Below are 18,987 nucleotides of genomic sequence, written 5' to 3' on the forward strand. Positions count from 1 at the left end.
AATTCACCAAAATTTGTGCTTCTGCCTTTCAACAGGAGTACTTCTTCCCCATTTTTCCTATCCCCTAAATCAGACCCTGAGGAACACATCAGGTTAGGCTCAGAGCAGGTGCGCAGGGTCTTGTCTCCCCTGTGGACTCTGGTCACTTGAGCAAGTCTCTCAGTGGCCGCCCCATCACCATTTCAGAGCAGGTGAATTAGGAGTCCCGGATGTGAATGAACACTGGCAAGAAGAACTGGTACGTTGGAACCAGTTCGTCACTCCAAGGACCCCGAGGACAGCACTGAGCTGGGGGTTTTGGATCAGGGACAAGTCATGCGAATTGGACATTCTCATAACTTTCCACGGCGTCTTCATCCTGAGACCTGACCTCTCCAGCTGAGTCCTCTGGGAGCTGTGTCTTCACCGCAGAGTAGACAACTGAGCTGTGCTGGGGTGGAAAGGAGTTAGAAGAAGAACTGGAAAGAGAGAGGGAGGATGGGGCTGGCGGTAGCGGTGGGAGAGAAAACAGTCAGGGACTGATACTCACCTTGTCCTCTAGAGATGTTCTGGATGTGCTGGCTGTGGAGGGAAAGGGCCTCACTGAACTATGGGTATCACGACCTGTTTAGAACAGGCTGCAAGCTTTTCCCCAGAGGTTGGGAGCCATTGAACCTTTTCCACCCGTGGTTATGTTTCCCACACCCCAACCCCCTATGGCACATGTGATTTTCTCTTTTACCGTTTCTTAGCCCAGTCCTCTGCAAGTTCTTTATAAGCTCCATTGATCTGTAAGGTCTCTCCTTACTACCACACCAAGAAACCTTGCTCCCTTCCTTTACCAGATATCGACATAGAATGTCTCTCTGTTTTAACTTTTGCCTCTCCTAACTTAGAGCTCCTCCATCTCATCTTAACCTCAGAGCACCCCCGTGATTGCTCAGCAAGTTCCCATGAGAGTGCTTCAGGTGTGTGCCCATGGGAAAACCCTCTCTCACATTAGTGTGTTCTAGTTCTTAGTTTATTTCCATGGTTTTCTAGAGATGGAGCTGCAGTGAAGGGAGGGTTAGCAGGTGGGATTCGCCAGATCCTACATGTTAGAAATTAAGGGTCTCGGGGAACAGGATGGAAGCATCAGAGCCATTATGGAGACAGAGACCAAAAAAAGGGCCTCTGGGATAAGTGGGGCTTCTCTCGTTATCACCATATTCTTACCTTTAAGTAGTGAGCTACTTAAAATACGCTAGAACATGGATGAGTTGCAGAACATTATTATGTTAAGGGACAGAAGCCAGACAAAGAGACTACATTACATAGGTTTCCATTTACGTGAAATTGTAGAAAAACAAAGCTCTGGGGACAGAAAGTGGGTCAGTGGTGGTCAGGGTAGAGCTGGAAAAGTTATCTGCAAAGGGGCAGCAAGGGACTTTCCGGGGTGTTGGAAACATTCCACGTCTTGGGGGTGGCGGTGGGTCTGGGACTGGATACGTTTGTTAACATTAATTAAATTGTGCATTTTAAATTAGCGAGTTCTACCATATGTAGGTTATACCTCAATAAATCTGATTAAAACCAAACTTTGAGTGGAGTAGAAACTCGAGGGCATCACACTAAGTACAATTATAGAACTTGAGTTGCACTTACGCGTTAGTATTTGTGTGTGTGCGTGTTCACACCGGCTGACAGTACAATCTGTCTCTCTTACTGTGGATTACAATAAAAATGTTTGAGAGTCACCAGTCCAGAGGCTTGAGAGCGCTGACTCGCAGCCGGTGGTACTATCAACACATTGCCGAGGCGGCATGTGCCCCCAGGGACAGAGGACAAGAGTGTAGCCAAGGCGGCGTCTAGTAGGGCTGACGGGTACCAGGGGACTCCAGCAGCAGGAAGCTGGATGTGAGTGATGGGGGAAGGAGGCCCCTGAAGGGTCACAAGCACCCGCGGGGATGGGAGATGGCCAACTGTGCCAAAGGAGCTGCAGGGAGGAGCATCTGACAGGGAGCCTCAGAAGAGAGCGCGCACCACCTCACGCCGGGAGGACCCACTTCTGCGCCGGCCAGCCCGACAGCCGGCGCCAGCTCCCAAGCACCAGCTGGGTGCGTCCTTCCCGCTCAGGTCCTCAGCGCCCTCCAGGCCAGTGAGGGGTGGCAGCCACGGAAACAGAGAAGCCAGCTCCATCCTATGCTCCCGCCCCGGCAAGCTCCCATCCTGAAATTTGCCTGAACGAGTGGAGGGCCAGCTGTTCTAGTCGCTGAATTGAGACTGTGACAGTGTCCACCTGCCGTCCGTTACCTAAGAGACTGGAGAATGTGTTGAAAAGCCTGTGCTGCCAAAATGTTCATCCGAAGGGCCTGGGCAGATCTCCCACAGAGTAAAGTTTCAGGAAACAGTGGGAAACACAATTTTTGTAATGAAGTCACAGGTCTTACTTGTTCAGTGTATTGGTCACACAGGGTTGTTTATATGGACTAACTGAGCATTTGTCTACGCATATATATACATTATGTGAACATATATCTATAAATGTTTTTACCACATAGTAGGTGGCTTGTAAACCTCATCACTTGACTACTTAATTCATTACTCAAAAGAAATTTTCTGGGGCACCTGGGTGGCTCAGTCGGTTGAGCGTCTGCCTTCAGCTTAGGTTATGATCCCGGGGTCCTGGGATCGAGTCTCGCATTGGCCTCCCTGCTCAGCGGGGAGTCTGCTTCTCCCTCTGCCCTTCCCCCCTCCCGCTCATGCGTGTTCTCTCTGTTAAATAAATAAATAAATCTTAAAAAAATTTCATACATACACCTTCACGATCATGATACCGATTAGAAGGATGTTCAATTTCTGTTCTGATCATCAGCAAAGATATATAATGGATTTTTTAGTGTCTTTTTTCTTTCTTTAGAATCTAAGCACCACTGCAGGGGTTTTTATCTGTCTTGTTTGCTGACTGACTCCTTGTACGTTCAGCAGTGCCTAGCACCTTGCTTATGTTGAATGAAGGAATATAGTTTGCACCCCGAATCTTCCCCAGGGACTTACCGGCCGCTTCTTGTCCCAGCTGAATAATCTGGATCTCAGAATACACCAAGCCTCCCTCTCCGGGGTGCCCTGCAAAGGAGAAACAGCGCTTTCTAGGCCGCCCCCCCAGAAGTATGCACCACACAGGCCTCTTCTAAAGCTCGTCCCCACGCTTCGTGGATGCAGGATGAAGTGGTGCTTTCCTGCGGGTCTGGGTTTGCGACCCCGTAAGGAGACCAGGACTCCGCCAGGCCTCAAGCACATTATCTCTCCCTGGCTCCAGTGGGAGCGGCTTCCCTGCGGGGCTTCTCACCATTGTCATATAACCGCTGCAGTTCCACTGGGGCAGGGCACCCGGCACGGGGCGACTTTCCTTGGCCTGGGGCGGGAGGGCTCCTGTGAGAGATGGAACCGCATGATCATCCCTGGAACGGCATACGGTGCACGGCAGCGGGATGGCCAGAGAGGGAGGGGCACGGGGGGGCGCCAGCGGAAAGCAGGGGACCCGGGACCCAGAGAGGGAGGGGTACGGGGGGGGTGCCAGCCGAAAGCAGGGGACCCGGGACCCAGAGAGGGAGGGGTACGGGGGGGTGCCAGCCGAAAGCAGGGGACTCGGGACCCAGAGAGGGAGGGGCATGGGGGGGCGCCAGCCGAAAGCAGGGGACCCGGGACCCAGAGAGGGAGGGGTACGGGGGGGTGCCAGCCGAAAGCAGGGGACTCGGGACCCAGAGAGGGAGGGGCATGGGGGGGCGCCAGCTGAAAGCAGGAGACCCGGGACCCAGAGAGGGAGGGGTACGGGGGGGGTGCCAGCCGAAAGCAGGGGACTCGGGACCCAGAGAGGGAGGGGCATGGGGGGGCGCCAGCCGAAAGCAGGGGACCCGGGACCCAGAGAGGGAGGGGTACGGGGGGGTGCCAGCCGAAAGCAGGGGACTCGGGACCCAGAGAGGGAGGGGTACGGGGGGGGTGCCAGCCGAAAGCAGGGGACCCGGGACCCAGAGAGGGAGGGGTACGGGGGGGGTGCCAGCCGAAAGCAGGGGACCCGGGACCCAGAGAGGGAGGGGTACGGGGGGGTGCCAGCCGAAAGCAGGGGACTCGGGACCCAGAGAGGGAGGGGCATGGGGGGGCGCCAGCCGAAAGCAGGGGACCCGGGACCCAGAGAGGGAGGGGCACGGGGGGGCGCCAGCGGAAAGCAGGGGACCCGGGACCCAGAGAGGGAGGGGTACGGGGGGGGTGCCAGCCGAAAGCAGGGGACCCGGGACCCAGAGAGGGAGGGGTACGGGGGGGTGCCAGCCGAAAGCAGGGGACTCGGGACCCAGAGAGGGAGGGGCATGGGGGGGCGCCAGCCGAAAGCAGGGGACCCGGGACCCAGAGAGGGAGGGGTACGGGGGGGTGCCAGCCGAAAGCAGGGGACTCGGGACCCAGAGAGGGAGGGGCATGGGGGGGCGCCAGCTGAAAGCAGGAGACCCGGGACCCAGAGAGGGAGGGGTACGGGGGGGGTGCCAGCCGAAAGCAGGGGACTCGGGACCCAGAGAGGGAGGGGCATGGGGGGGCGCCAGCCGAAAGCAGGGGACCCGGGACCCAGAGAGGGAGGGGTACGGGGGGGTGCCAGCCGAAAGCAGGGGACTCGGGACCCAGAGAGGGAGGGGCACGGGGGGGCGCCAGCCGAAAGCAGGGGACCTGGGACCAAGGGGGGCGCATAACAAGGTTGGGGGAGCAGGAGGGGAGGGGTCAGCAGATGGCAGGGGACCGGGACCGGGAATGGTTTAACTGGACATTCAGTAGGTCCATATAGAGCCCGATTGTTTTTGAGAGCAACTGGAGGACCACGGTGTGGCGGGCTGCAGGGAACAGGCTGACCACTCTCTGACAGCTTCGTAACAACCACCTCAGAGACAGAGCGACCACTCTCAATTGGTTAAAATCCTCGCCTCATCCCCAGGAGGTGGTGACTCCATGTCTTCACACTGTCCCGCCTGGACAAGTCAGGAAGGAACTAGACACCGTCTGTGCCCCAAGTCACTGGCTACCACTGGCTACCACCCAAGCCTGAGACACGCAGGACCATGTTTTCCAAACCAAAGTTAAAGATACAAAGTCTGAGGAGCACATGTGCACGTGTGGGGCAAAAGAAAATGATTCGAAACCGAGACTTCCTGGAAAATCTGGCACAGTCACTGGGCACGTATTTACAGCCACGCATCGTCTGACTGGGGTGTTAGCTGCGCCACAAATATTGTGTGCCCACCTAGAAGACCTGTCATCTTTGGTATCACCCATTTGGATGAGTGGATAAATTTCAAATAACAAATGGATCCAAATACCTGCAAAATCCATGATAGGAACTATTAGAAGGTTCTGTAAGTTGTGATTTGGGTCATTTCAAGGGATGTGAAGATGCGGGCACCTAGCCACAGGGACAGGGAGACAGGACTTGACCTAATTGTGTGAACCCACAGTTCTGCCTATTCTATTCTTGGAAGACCCGAAGGCTGAGGCCTCACCTGGCTGTGTTTCCCAGAAAACCATCTCCTGCAAAACAAAGCAAAGGCACATTCGTGTCAGCAGAGGGAGCTCGTTCTCAAACAGTTCCCACACACAAACTGCCTTAGGTCATCAGAAAGAGTCAATTCAAGCATGCACCCTGTCCTCAATTTTTAGGAAAACGATCTGGAAAAGAATGGAACAAAGTGCATAACTTGCTGGGGACAGGGCTGCACATTCCTGGGTCAAACATGCAATTACTTGAGACTTGATTAAGGTTGAAGGCTGTGAAGATACACCTCAAGAAACACTAAATAGGACCAAATAGTCTGGCAGGCAGAGCAGTGAGGGGCTGCAGGCGGACTTTGAGGAGCATCCGTGGTCATGCCCGGAGGAGCCTCGGGCTCCCACTCCAGCTCCAGCTCGTCAAGAAGGCTCGTCATCCAAAGCAGCCCATGCAGGGGACAGGGACGGTGCTGAGAACAATGTGATGGGTTGAACGGAACTGATTTAAACCAAGAGACAGAGTTGGAGGGTGTGGGTAATTGTCCTAGAGCCGGAACAGCTTCTGTGCCCATCTCCCACACGAGGCTCTCTAGCACCTGAAACTAGTCTGAGCTGGGCCAAGGCAAGAAGCCTCTGGAAGTGCGACTCTCCCCCAGGTAAGGGAGGAGCTGGTGGGCTGGCCTGGGGGGACTCCAGCCCTTGGAGCGCAGGATGGCGGGTTCGGGCTTTGGCTCGGGGAAGTCTCCGAGGAGGAGGAAGGATGTGGATTAACCAGCTCCCATTCTCAGAGCCCTGTGACATATTGTGACTGCCCGTTTATGGGGGATTTAGAATGGGCTGAAGTGTGTAGTTGACGAGTCTGTATGAGCCAAAAAACTGCCCAGAGAAACAGTTTGGGTTAAGTTTTTGAAACTTTACATAAAAAAATTGCACTTCCTTCCTTAGTGAACCCAACTAGCACAAGCAACCCTCACCAACAGCGTCTGTTCAGCTCCCCTCCGTGAAGGGTGTAGGTCTGTGGGTGTTGGGGTGGTGAGAGGGAGAATGGTGGGCATGCTGGTGACCGAGGTGCTTGGCAGGGACAGGGCATGGCCTCTAGCAGAGGGTAAGAGAGAGCACAAACCTGACTTCCACTGGTGCTGGTGGCAAATCCACAGGGCCACCGCCAGGAGAAGAATGCTGAGCAGCCCCCCAGTGGCTCCCACAGCAACAAGGCCGCTTCTGTTCCCCGGAGTGCCTGAGGGGGAAGAGCCTGCGTGAGCCCCGGGGAGAGGGCCATGATGCCCCGGCACCTTTCCTCAACGCGGCTGGGGTCCTGAGCCCTGGGGCGGGGAGGGATCTAACGGACAAGGGCGAGGCCAGGGCTGGTGCACACAGGAGGCAGATTTCCGCTCCGGGACGGGACTCTGTGCTCTGGTAGGAGGTGCAGGCTGAGGGTCTGGGGGGGCCGTGGCAGAAGCGGAGAATGCAGCCAGCTCTCTCCACCGACCCACCGACATCGGTTCAAAAATCAGCATTTGCGGGGCATCTCTCTCTTTCTCTGTATGTCCCATCTTCTAGTAATCTGGCCTCGGGAATTTCCGCAGGCCACCTGGGAAGATGTGGCCTGACGCTGCTGTGTCAGCCCTTCAGTAGGACAGGCACTCCCCACTGGGCACTCGTGGACCAGCAGCACCATTACAAAACCACAGTGGGACACCACAGGGAAACAGCACCGTCTCCATCCTTAGAGAAGCTCCAAAGGGGAGGAGAGAAGCTGGTGGGAGCAACACACTCAGCTGGTGGGGTTTCTGATTTTCCACTGGGTCCGTTCTCCTATCTTCTCATTCAAGAGACTTCATTTGGCAGATTCGTTCACTCATTGAGCCGACATTTCCTGAGTCCTGCCATGCCAGGCCTTGAGGACAGAGCAGTGAACGGGACAGTGAGGTCCCTGCCCTCCAGGAGTTTATAGCCCAGGGAGGGGAGGCAGACAATAAACACACAGGTACATTTGTGAAAAAGCAAACGTGGAATAAGAAGGGCAAGGAGTGGGGGGTGGGTAGAGGTGCTTTGCGTGCAGATCCTTGGTCCCCAGGTAAACCAAATTCAGACTTTGGATGCCAGTGCCACTGAATTACACAGAGAACATTCACATATCAGAACGACAGCACCACGGATGATAATTCCCGGTTATGGCATGGTGTTCTGCATCTATGATTCCTGCCACAAAGCAGGCAGTCGGTACACATGGCCACTGGCCGTTGGTGACATTTGTCTCCACGCTTTCCCTCCCTGACAAAGTCAACAAACCCGACCTATGAGTGGTTCCACCGGCAGATAGTAGTTCATGGGGGTCATGAGCCCAGCCTCCCCACCATGACAGCTAAACCAGAGGAGTGGAGTGCCGGGGAGAGATCCACGGGCAGAGCAGCTTGGCTGCTGTGTCCTAGAGTGAATCTTCCCGATTGCCTGCTGGGGCAAGCACCTGTGCAAAAAGAGAGTCAGCCTTCTGCTGGGTACCTGGGGTTCCAGACCTAATGAGCGGAGAGCAAATCTTTCCCCTTCCTGGTAACTCTATCTCCTAGAAGAAATGTCTACTCTGGGAAGAGTTGAAATTTCTCTTAGTTCAAAAGGCACAGAACAATTATGCACCAACAAATAAGAGAGTCTAGAAGAAATAGGTACATTCCTAAAGGCATACAACCAGCCAGGACCGAATCATGAAGATTAGACAGACCAGTGATGAATAGGAGATTGACTCAGTAATAAACCCTCCCACCAAAGAAAGCCCAGGCCAGATGGTGTCACTGGTGGGTTCTACCAAACACTTAAAGAAGAGTTAACTCCAAACCTCTCAAAGTCTTCCACAAAACTGAAGAGGAGTGAACATTTCCAAACTCATTTTATGAGGCCGGCATCACCCTGACACCAAAGTCAGATAAGGACATGACGAGAAAAGTACAGACCAGTGTGGCTGATGAATATAGAAGCAAAGATTTCCAAAGAAGATATATGAGTAGCCAATGGGCACATGACCAGGGGCTCAACATCACTGATCATCAGGGAAATGCAAATCAAAACCACAGTGAGATATCAGCTCACACCTGTTAGAATGGCCATTATCAAAATGACAAGAAGTAGCAAGTGTTAGTGAGGACTTGGAGAAAAGGAGCCCCCCGTGCACTGTTGGTGGGAACGTAGGCTGGTGCAGCCACTGTGGAAAACAGGATGGAGGCTCCTCACACATTTAGAAATAGAACTTCTATATGATCCAGCAATCTCACTTCTGGAGATGTATTTGAAGAAAATGAAATCACTATCTGGAAGAGACATCTGCCTCCCCATGTTTACTGCAGTAGCCAAGACACAGAAACAACCTAAGTGTCCACTAACGGACAAACGGATCAAGAAAATATGGTACACATCACCCTGTATATATCCAATGGGATACTACCCGGCTGTGAAAACGATAGCCTGCCATTTTCAACGACATGAACGAAACTTGAGAACATCATGCTCAGTGAAATCAGTCAGACGGAAAGACAAATACTGTAAGAGTTCACTTAGATGTGGAACCTAAAAACACTGAAGTCATAGAAACAGAACGACGGGTGATTGCCAGGGGCTTTGCGGGGTGAGGGAAGGGCAGGGCGTTTGTCACAGGTCATCAACTTCCAGTTATAAGAGGAGTGAGTTCTGGGGACATGATGCACAATGTGGTGACTATGTTAACAACACCGTATCACCACCTATGTCCCCGCCACACGCACCCACGCACGATAATTATCTGTGGTGACAGAGGGGTTAAATAACCCTATTGCTGTAATCATTTCTCACAAGATACATTGAGCAAATCGCTAAGTTGTATACCCTGAATTTATACAATGTTATATGTCAACTATATCTCAAGGAAGGTGGGGGATAAAAGAGAACAGTGTAGACTCTATAACTAGTTTGGCGGGTTAAAATCCCCAGCTCCTCCACGTCCTAGCTGTGTGGCCAGGGAAAAGTATGTAGTCCCCCTGTGCCTCGGTTTTCTTATCTGTAACACGGGGAGGATGGTAACCAAGTATCACTGTGGGTGTTGGATTCAATGACGTGTTGGACGTCAAGTGCTGTGAACCGTCCCTGGCTCGCGGTGCGTGCTGTTTCTGTGTATCAGCTCTTCTCTGGTGCCCCTCACACTGCACCTGGGCCCTCAGGAACTTCATGCTCCCCTCGATCAGCTCAGGGGACACCCCCACACCTTAGCTTGCACCCACACAGCACCACCCTGGCCAACATTGACCCATTCTATGGACCGAATTGTGTCTACCCCCAAATTCATGTGCTGACGCAGCTCTAACCCCCAGTGTGCCGGTTTTGGGGATGGGGCCTTTGGGAGGTCAGGTTTAGACGAGGTTGGGGGGGTGGGCCCTCCTGATGGGATTAGTGTCCTTACAAGAAGAGACACCAGAGACACCTCTCTCTCTCTCACGCCTCTTTGCCGTGTGAGGACACACCTGCTCCAAGAAGGCAGTTGTCTGCAAGAAAGAAGGCTCTCCCCAGAACCTGACCACACTGGGACCCTGATCTCAGACTTCCGGCCTCCAGGGCTGTGAGAAATGAATTTCTGTTGCTAAAACCGCATGAGCTAAGACAGCCCACGTTAGCCTGGTGCTCCAGGCTACTGCAGAGTTTCCCTGCTGCTAGAAATTCTCCCATTTCTGAGCCCAGAGATTTTGCGTAAGGTCCACGAATAGAAAAGGTCTAGTAAGAAATCCCTGCTCTGCCATATGTCACCTGAATCCTTGACATCTGCTTACTCTCTGAGATCGCCTGTTTCCTTAACAGAGGACGACGTCTGCCTTGCAGGCTCGTGCAAGCCAGCCCAGTGCCATGTGTGAGCAGCCAGCTGGCTGCCCGGAGCTCAGGAGGTGGACGCATTCTACTGACCTTAACGCCAAGGGGAGGATGAACACCTTCACACAGGTGTGCATTTCCAACAGACTCCTCACTGCCCTCTTCAGGGAGTGTAGCCTTGGGCTCCCCAAGGACACTTTTCAGTACAAGAGCCTTCCTGGATAAGCAGCCCTCCCGCCTTCAGAGCCCCTCTGGGTTTCCGGGCCGGCACGTCTTCGGGGGGTGAGGGGAGGGTGCCCCTTGGCAGCTTGTTGCTCTGCTGACCTCTTCTCCCTCTTGAAATGCCATCCACACGACCACCAGGCTCAGTCTCTGCCCCTCTGTGCTGGGGGTTGCACCCACTCTTACTGTTCACTGAGAAGTTTCCAGAGTGAGAAGCACATAGTCCGTGGCATCTGCTGGTGGGAAGACCTGCCCGGGGAGGGCCCCTTGGTCACAGGACCCGCCTCGAGGGAGCTGAGGGGAAAACTGCAGAGCAGCTGGGCCGCCCGTGTAGAGGCCCCTTCCCACAGCTGCTGCCCCGACTGTTCAGGGTCATGGCTCTGTCAGGGCTCAGCGCTCACAGAGACTGCATGGTTCTCTGCCTGTGTAGCATGGTGGGAGGACAGCTACACAGGCCTGTGGGCTCCTTTGGAGGACTGGCAATGCCCTCTTTGTCTCTGAGCCAAGTGATTGTGTGGAGGTGTATACCCTTTGTGGCCTTGTGCACATTACCAAACCTTTCTGAGCTTCATGCTCCTTTTCTGTAGAATGGAGATACCGATATCTTGGTCTTCTGGGATTGTTACTATGGTCAGTAAAACGGCGTGTGTAAAATTCACTTATTCCGTAGATACTTACTGAGTGCCTAACGTGGGCTAAGCCCTAGTCCAGGCACCCGGGATACAATAGTGGTCAGAATAAAGAGCTGCCTTCGTGAGGTGAGCACGGGGGAAGTGGGAGGGACAGAGACAGGGCACGGCAGGTGGGGATTAGTGCTTCGAGGAAGAATCCAGGGGAGTCTGGAGATGGGGTGCCAGGGTGAAGGGCTCCTGTGTTACACAGGTGGTTTGGGAAGGTCTTCCTAAAGAGGGGAGTAGACTCCTGGGGGAGGTGAGAGGTGAGCATGAGGATATCACAGAAGAGCAGTGCAAAGGCCCTGAGGTGGGATCATGACTGGAAGGCTTGAGGAAGAGACAGGGGGTCATGGTGGTTAGAGTGGAGGAGGGGAGGGGAGGGAGGGGGGAGATCAGGTCAGAGCAGCAGGGCCTCGGGGGCCAATGAGGATGATGGCTGCCACTCTGAAGGAGGTGGGGAGCCAAAGGAGGATTTTGTGCAGAAGAGCAACATGACTTAGAGTTTCCTTCTGATGCTGCACTGGGAATAGACTGTGCGCAGCAATGGTGAAGCAGAAGGCCAGCGAGGATGTCACGCAGTAGCCCAGGGAAGGAGCCCTGGTGGCTTGGGCCGGGGGTGGCAGTGGAAGTGGGGGAAATGAGTCACAGCCTCGCTATATCCTGAAGGTAGAGCCAGCAGGACTGGCAGGTGGATTAAATGTGGAAGACAAAATTAGAAGAAGAGTCAAGAACGAAGCCCGAGTTTTGGCCTAGGCAAGTAGGAGAGCACCCAGGGGTGCTCTGGGCCATGAAGACTCACGGAGAGGCGAGGACCCTGCAGCGCGGTTAACCGGCTCATGCTGCTCTTTGACGTCAACACACGGTGGAGCAGAGTACAGACAAACTGTCTCCGGGGCGTGACAAGGCTCCTGGCCAGCACTCCCTCACTGGAGAACTCACCGTAACCTGAGTATTAATATCTGCGTGAGGAAACTGCGTATCGCCACGGAAGGCGGCCGAATGGAGCCAGAAAGGGGAGAATCACCAGGAGGGCCGGCCATGTCTGAGAACCTGAGAACACTGAGCACGAACAAGGTCCACGGAGACTCAATCTCACCTGTGACGGTGACGTTCAGGGCCCCGCTGCGGGCCAGGCCGTGGCCATTGTCCGCCACGCAGTAGTAGCCACCCGCATGGCTCTCCCCGACGGCAGGGATCTCCAGCTCTGCTCTCCGGGAACGCTGGCGCTTGCTCCCCACACTCTCCCCCGTGTCCTCTCTGTGCCAGAAGAACGTGGTGTCCCCTGTGCCTTCAGCCACGGAGCAGACGAGGACCAGACGCTCCCCTGCAAGCACCTGTCCCCCCTGGGGCTGGGTCTCCAGGAGCACTGCCGACACCGGGACGCCTGCGTGAACGAGACAGGGCAGGTGAGGGCAGGTGAGGCCAAGTGAGGGCAGGTGAGGGCAGGTGAGGCCAGGTGAGGGCAGGTGAGGCCAGGTGAGGCCAGGTGAGGGCAGGTGAGGGTAGGTGAGGCCAGGTGAGGGCAGGTGAGGCCAGGTGAGGCCAGGTGAGGGCAGGTGAGGGTAGGTGAGGCCAGGTGAGGGCAGATGAGGCCAGGTGAGGCCAGGTGAGGGCAGGTGAGGGTAGGTGAGGCCAGGTGAGGGCAGATGAGGCCAGGTGAGGCCAGGTGAGGGCAGGTGAGGCCAGGTGAGGCCAGGTGAGGGCAGGTGAGGCCAGGTGAGGGCAGGTGAGGCCAGGTGAGGGCAGGTGAGGGCAGGTGAGGCCAAGTGAGGGCAGGTGAGGCCAGGTGAGGCCAGGTGAAGCCAGGTGAGGCCAGGTGAGGGCAGGTGAGGCCAAGTGAGGGCAGGTGAGGGCAGGTGTGGCCAGGTGAGGCCAGGTGAAGCCAGGTGAGGCCAGGTGAGGGCAGGTGAGGCCAAGTGAGGGCAGGTGAGGGCAGGTGAGGGCAGGTGAGGCCAGGTGAGGGCAGGTGAGGCCAGGTGAGGCCAAGTGAGGGCAGGTGAGGCCAGGTGAGGGCAGGTGAGGGCAGGTGAGGCCAGGTGAGGGCAGGCAAGGGCCCGTGGGACACCTGCGTGAACACGAGAGGGCAGGTGAGGGTCCGTGTGGGGAGGGCAGGGCTGGCACGTTGGATGGGGACACTCTTTATGTGACTTGAAGATATACTCCAGCAGCGGCTGGCTTTGTAGCCTGTAGACTGTGGAGTTTGGACCTAGAACGTCGCCAAATGTAACAGTTCCATCCTGACACACGGAGCCCCAGGAGAGAAAAACTGGTTATCCCTGAAGACGCCTGTGAGTTTTGTCTGATGTCCTAGCTGGCAGTCTGGATTGTCTGCAGGGACAGGTGGCAGAGACAGTGGCCCCCCACCGGGCTGGACCACACCCATTTCCAGGAGTCCTGCTTTTGTACCTGAGACAAGACAATACTTAGCATGTTTATCTTTACCTGTGTGTCCTCTTGTGCATCACATGTGGTGGGCACTCCCATTATTTGCTGCTATTGATTAGGAAGAGGCTGAGGCTGATCTCCTCAATAGTTTGCCCCAAGATCTGGCCTTCTAGAATGTGTCAGCTCAGGACACCTTGCTTTTTGTTTGTTTTCCCTAACTTTTGTATCTAACTTCATGAACCACTCTATCATTTCATGCTAGAGTTCCAAAGGAAGTCTGAGTTTTTAGAAAGATCGTGGTAGAAATGAGCCCTGTATTTCTTTTATTATAGTACCTGACTTCTCAGTGCCAGCCTGCATCCGTCAGGATGACTAAATCCATCAGTGCTGGGCAGTCTGTCCCTGCACAGGCCACGGGGAGCCGTCGGGGAGGGTGCCACAGCCCCGCCCTCCACCGGCTCTCCGACACTCACCCTGCACGTGGACCTGCATCGGGAGGCTGTGTTTGCGGATGCTGGGGACCCCAGCTGCGGCTGCACACCAATAGGACCCCGAGTCCTCTCTCCAGATGGCTGTGATCTGGAGTTCCGGGGACCTGCTCCAGTTGGATAGCATGACCCCGCGGTCCCTGAAGAAGATGAAGGACAGCAGAGCATCCGGCCGCTCGAGGGGCAGCCGTGTCTGACAGCTCAGGTTTGCTGAGCCGCCCTCCATAGGCTGGGGGGGTGTGACTTCCAGCTTTGGACGTGGAAATAGTTCTGGAGAGAAGAGGTAAACCGAGTTCTCACAATGTGGTACTTAGAGCCCCGGGATGGGCAGCCTTGGCTTCTTGGCCCCAGGGAACTTCAGACAGACACACAGCAAGACAGATACTCATCGACCCCGCTATCCCATCATCCTTTCCCAGCTCCCAGTGCAATGACCCCGCTCACTGTGTTTGCTGGAGGACCTACACCTCTCATTATCCAGAGTTGGGGCATCAATGTATGGATCCCCCATCACACCCAGCTCCCCACCCTGACGTTACTCAGCAATCTATATGAAATGAAGAGCTTACCTTGAATTTTAATAATTCTCTTATTTGACCTATAGGTGTGCTGATTTCTCTCCAGAAATCCAATGCATTGGTAATGGCCGCTGTTGTTCAAACTTGCTTGTGGTATCAAAAGATCCTGGCCTTTATCAGAGGTAGAGATAACTTGCCCATTCCAGCAGTATTTCACAGTGCCCAGTTTCTCTCTCCCCTTCACCTGGCATCTCAGAAGGAGCGTGTCACCTTCAAACACGGAGTGTGGAGCCTGAAGGATGAGCGATCCTGGAAAGCACACAGAGACGAGAGCCTGTCACTCAGGAACACCCTTTTCCTCCGTGCAGCTCGGCCTACGAGGCTCGACGGGTTCTCTTTTCTCTTCCACAGGATTTAGGTTCCTGCCCCAGGCTCACTCATTTCCTTCCAAATCCTCATGACCTGTTTCATAAATAAGTCCCAAACACACCAACCCAGCACCTGTTTCACACTCAAGGACAGATTCCTAGTAGAGGATTCTAACGTGGGGATGGAGAGCTGAGTGGGAGGTGAGCGACACTCAGACATTGTCGAACACGGTTAAAAATCACACCAGCCTGCTCCCCGGTCCCAGAGCTGGAGTCACCGTGGAGGGAACAGACTAGAAAGTGTCACCGTGCGCTGGGGCTCATTCTGCAGCAGGCTTGTGGTCAGACACAGACCCAGGGGCGAGGGATGGGGAATGGGTCCCGTGCAGACATGCTCCTGCTCTTCAGATCCTTGTGAGAGGTCAGTTCTCTCCTCTCTGTCTAAGGCAACTGAGGGACAGCCTCTCCCCCAGCACAGGGCCGTGCAGTGGTCCAAATCATTCTCTGCGAAAATCGGGACAGGAAGAGTGGTGCCCCCGAGGCGGGAAAGCAGGAGTAGGGAAGGGTCAGGTGTCAGGACAGGTGGGGACACAGGCCTGAGGCGGAGACTCTTTCCTCCAAACTCTTGTCCGAGGCCACTTTTCGCACCTGCTTGGTGCTCAGTGCATTCTTGTCTGTGTCGTTTCTCCTGCGGGCGGCGGCTGTGCGTGCCCAGAGGGCCGGGGCTAAGGTGGCTTCTGTTTTGAATCCCCTAAAAATGAACTCCTCCTCCACTGTGTAAACGTGCAGGGAGGTCTACTGATTACCATTAGATGATGAAACTCTAATGTCAACAGTAGTGTGAAAAACACCTGTAGACACGAGGAACACTAAGGACATGAGGCCGGAGGAGGTCGGGGCTTCGAGCAGCAGGAAGGAGCCCGGGTCTCGCCAGCTCCCGGGGACTAGGATGCACTGGAACCACTTCTAACGTTTGCACTAACTCACCCTCTTGCTCACCTGAAGAAAAGATCAAGCTCACGTCGTCACTTAGCGGTGAGTCCTGGGTCTGGCATTTGTACCTTCCAGAGACACGGGCCTCGAGGGTGTTTCCTGGGGTCTCACATAGCATTTCTGTGCCGAGGTACCACCGGTACCATTTTATGTTCCCTGCTGCGTGGACGCGAGGTGCAATGCAAGTCAGAGTCACTGCCTCTCCTTTGAAGAAGGTGATCCATGGAGGATGGAGGGAAATCACGGGTTTGGGTGCAGCTGCTGAGGAAGGAAGAGACAGAGTCTGCGATGGAGACCCCTGTGGTCCGCAGCGCAGTCTTCTGTGTGGGATGGACCCGAGGACCTGGAACACCCCCGGGAGGACTGCGGGTTCTCCAGCTGTGTCCGCCTTTCCCGGGAGTGTAGTGGCCACTCGGTGGTCTGTAGGAGCAGGCTGGCCTTGAGGGGAGAACCCCAGCAGGCCCTAGGTACTGTGGGAGGGGGAGATGCTGGCCGGCCCTGGGGGAAATCCCTCGGGACTCCCTGCTGCCCGCCCGTGCTTGGTCACTGAAGGTATTCAGAACACGCCACTGTGGCCTAAAAAGTATCTTGAGCTGACGGTATTGCAGAATAGGTTTCCTATTTTATTCCGAACACCCATACCTGCCTAACAGCAGGGCCTCCCCAAAGAATACTGTTATAAATCGCCTCCCCAGGAGCTGCCATGAAGCCCTGACCCTGATCACCAGGGACTCAACAGATATTGTCACAAACTTCAGCTGCCATCTATCTGTTCTTCAAAGGGCTGGCTTGTCTTTCCTGAACGTCATTTGTTTTCCCGCAGGTGCCCTCATCCCGGCCCTTTCCCTGCTCAGACGGCGTCCCAGCCCCAAGTCCTAACCGTCTCCCTGGCTCGCAGTTTCTGCACGCCCCTCTGAAAAGGGAATACGCATCTTTCCCCTGCTCACCTATCTTTTGTCTGTCTAATTGGCCGGCCCCAGTGATAAACTTAAGAGGAAAGAGACATTGTTCTTCCCTGGGATGTTACTCGCTATTGGATACACGCTCTCGCACACCTCCCCCTATCTTACTGCTGTCCAGCCCGCCGAAAGATCCGTGGGTTGATGGGCTGACCGCACGCGGCTGCACCAGGGAACGGGATTGGAAAGTGCCCTCTCGGATTCTGGCGGAGAGGCAGGAATTCAGGACGCTGGGAATAGTTAGCGGCCACAGGATGGAGTTCTGGGTGAGGGGCTGTCAGGGGAACAGAGCCGGGGGGGGGTTGGGGATGGGGTTGCTGCAGGAGGTTTCACCCCCGCAGTAAAGGAGCAAAGCAAGGTCAAGTTCGGGGCGGGGTGGGGGGGAGCTCTCTTATAGTTTTAGGTACCTCCCTCCTCCCCCAGCTTTCCGCCCTGAGCCATCAGGATGCCTGAAGTTGTGACAGCTACCACATTTAAAAAATCAATATTCGATTCAATTTGTTCTGCAAATTGCCTATGGTAATCTAAATGCTGTGAAGCAGAAATAAGCCAGATTATTTCCATTTGCATTATTTTTATTTTTCAAAACTAAAATCTCAATTATGGGGGTATGTAATTTACCATAAAATTTTAAGTGGAATCCCTTGAGGTGTGTTTTTTCTTTAGTACCTTGACACTCAGATAAGGAGGACTATCTACCTTTAAGGACCTACAAATGGTTGCTTTTCTAAAGCTTGAGACTTGAAGTATTCTTACCTTTGTCTGCAAGAATGCCCAAATAGATCTTTTAGTTACACCCAAATGTAAAGGAAATACCCTCCCCGTGTTTGGGGGCAGAGAGTAACCTGAACGCTCGTTTTAGATGAAGCAGCTCAATGTTCTGTTTGGTAATGCAAACGTTCATGTGTCTCTGCAGACTTTTTCTTTCTCTCTTTAGAGGATTGCATAGAATGTCCCATGTTTCCAGTGAGTCGTGTTTCTCCTGGAGAGAACAGAAATCCCCACTGTCTGTATTCCTGGGAGGCCTCTGGGATGGGAAGTGGGGACAGGGCAGCAGTTCTCCTGCCCCAAGGAGGGGAAGCTTCGGCCAGGGGGGTGCAGCCAGATTCCCCACCGGTCCTGTACCTGCCGCTGCCATGTACTGCAAGAAGACACATCTGGTCGGGGCCTTGTGAGGCTGGGACTGAGTCAGTGAGCTCTAGCTTAACCACGTCTGGCAGCTCATCTGAGACACTCTCTGTATTCTATTTCTCCCTCCCGGAGTGTTTAACAAAGTTCTGTCAAGTTACAGTCTCTTCCCAGTTGGGCAGCGATTTGTGGGAGATGGTCTGTGTCCAGGCATCGAGCGGAAGGACTGCGGAGCCAGGAGCCGCAGGGGAGAGGGTGCATGCCAGCTGGCTGGGGCTGGGCGACAGCGAGCAGCCCCCAGGATGAACTCGGTGCTCTTGAAGGGATTTTTTTTTTTTTAAAAGATTTTATTTATTTATTTGAGAGAGAGAATGAGAGAGAGCACGAGAGGGAAGAGGGTCAGAGGGAGAAGCAGACTCCCCGCTGAGCAGGGAGTCCGATGCGGGACTCGATCCCGGGACTCCAGGATCATGACCTGAGCCGAAGGCAGTCGCTTAACCAACTGAGCCACCCAGGCGCCCCTGAGTGCTTTTCTTTCTTTCTTTTTTTTTAAGATTTTATTTATTTGTGAGAGAGAGAAGGAGAGACAGAGAGCATGAGAGGGAGGAGGGTCAGAGGGAGAAGCAGACTCCCTGCCGAGCAGGGAGCCCGATGCGGGACTCGATCCCGGGACTCCAGGATCATGACCTGAGCCGAAGGCAGTCGCTTAACCAACTGAGCCACCCAGGCGCCCTCTTGAAGGGATTTTCAGGGATTACTACTACACCTGGAGACAGCTCCCCCGGAGAGGGGGCCTTCCTGCTGACCAGAGGAGGGGCGCTCAGAGGCACTGTGATCTGAGCTGTTCACAGCGTGCTGGAGTTTGGGATGCAGTGGTTGTGGCCGTGCTGGGCTGGGCCACGGAGGGTGGAGGAGCAGAGCTGTTTGCGCCTCGGCCGCCCTCCGAC

At 54.7% G+C, this 18,987-nt stretch overlaps 1 protein-coding gene across 1 annotated transcript; it reads right to left on the reverse strand.

Moving 5' to 3' along the window:
• Positions 1 to 446: 446 nt before the first annotated feature.
• Positions 447 to 18,050, reverse strand: FCRL4 (Fc receptor like 4). Its single transcript, XM_064593564.1, has 11 exons — positions 18,038 to 18,050; positions 15,960 to 16,214; positions 14,644 to 14,901; positions 14,060 to 14,344; positions 12,298 to 12,585; positions 6,605 to 6,718; positions 5,496 to 5,523; positions 3,308 to 3,390; positions 3,016 to 3,084; positions 530 to 561; positions 447 to 458 (listed from the first exon to the last, which is right to left on the reverse strand). The coding sequence occupies exons 1-11, from the start codon at positions 18,048 to 18,050 to the stop codon at positions 447 to 449; spliced, it is 1,437 nt and encodes a 478-aa protein (XP_064449634.1).
• Between the last annotated feature and the right edge of the window lie 937 nt (positions 18,051 to 18,987).

Source organism: Mirounga angustirostris, unplaced genomic scaffold, assembly GCF_029215605.1.
Source record: "Mirounga angustirostris isolate CCGP_5_RB_7025 unplaced genomic scaffold, mMirAng1.0.hap1 SCAF_6, whole genome shotgun sequence".
Lineage (NCBI taxonomy): Eukaryota > Metazoa > Chordata > Mammalia > Carnivora > Phocidae > Mirounga > Mirounga angustirostris.

Bases quoted from the DNA above. Each gene is read 5' to 3' on its own strand.
- FCRL4 (XM_064593564.1), bottom strand. The intron at 14,902-15,959 runs GTGAGCAAGAGG...TGTGCTTTCCAG, and splicing joins GAGCTTGATCTTTTCTTCAG to GATCGCTCATCCTTCAGGCT. The intron at 5,524-6,604 runs GTTTGTGCTCTC...TTTGTTTTGCAG, and splicing joins CCAGCACCAGTGGAAGTCAG to GAGATGGTTTTCTGGGAAAC.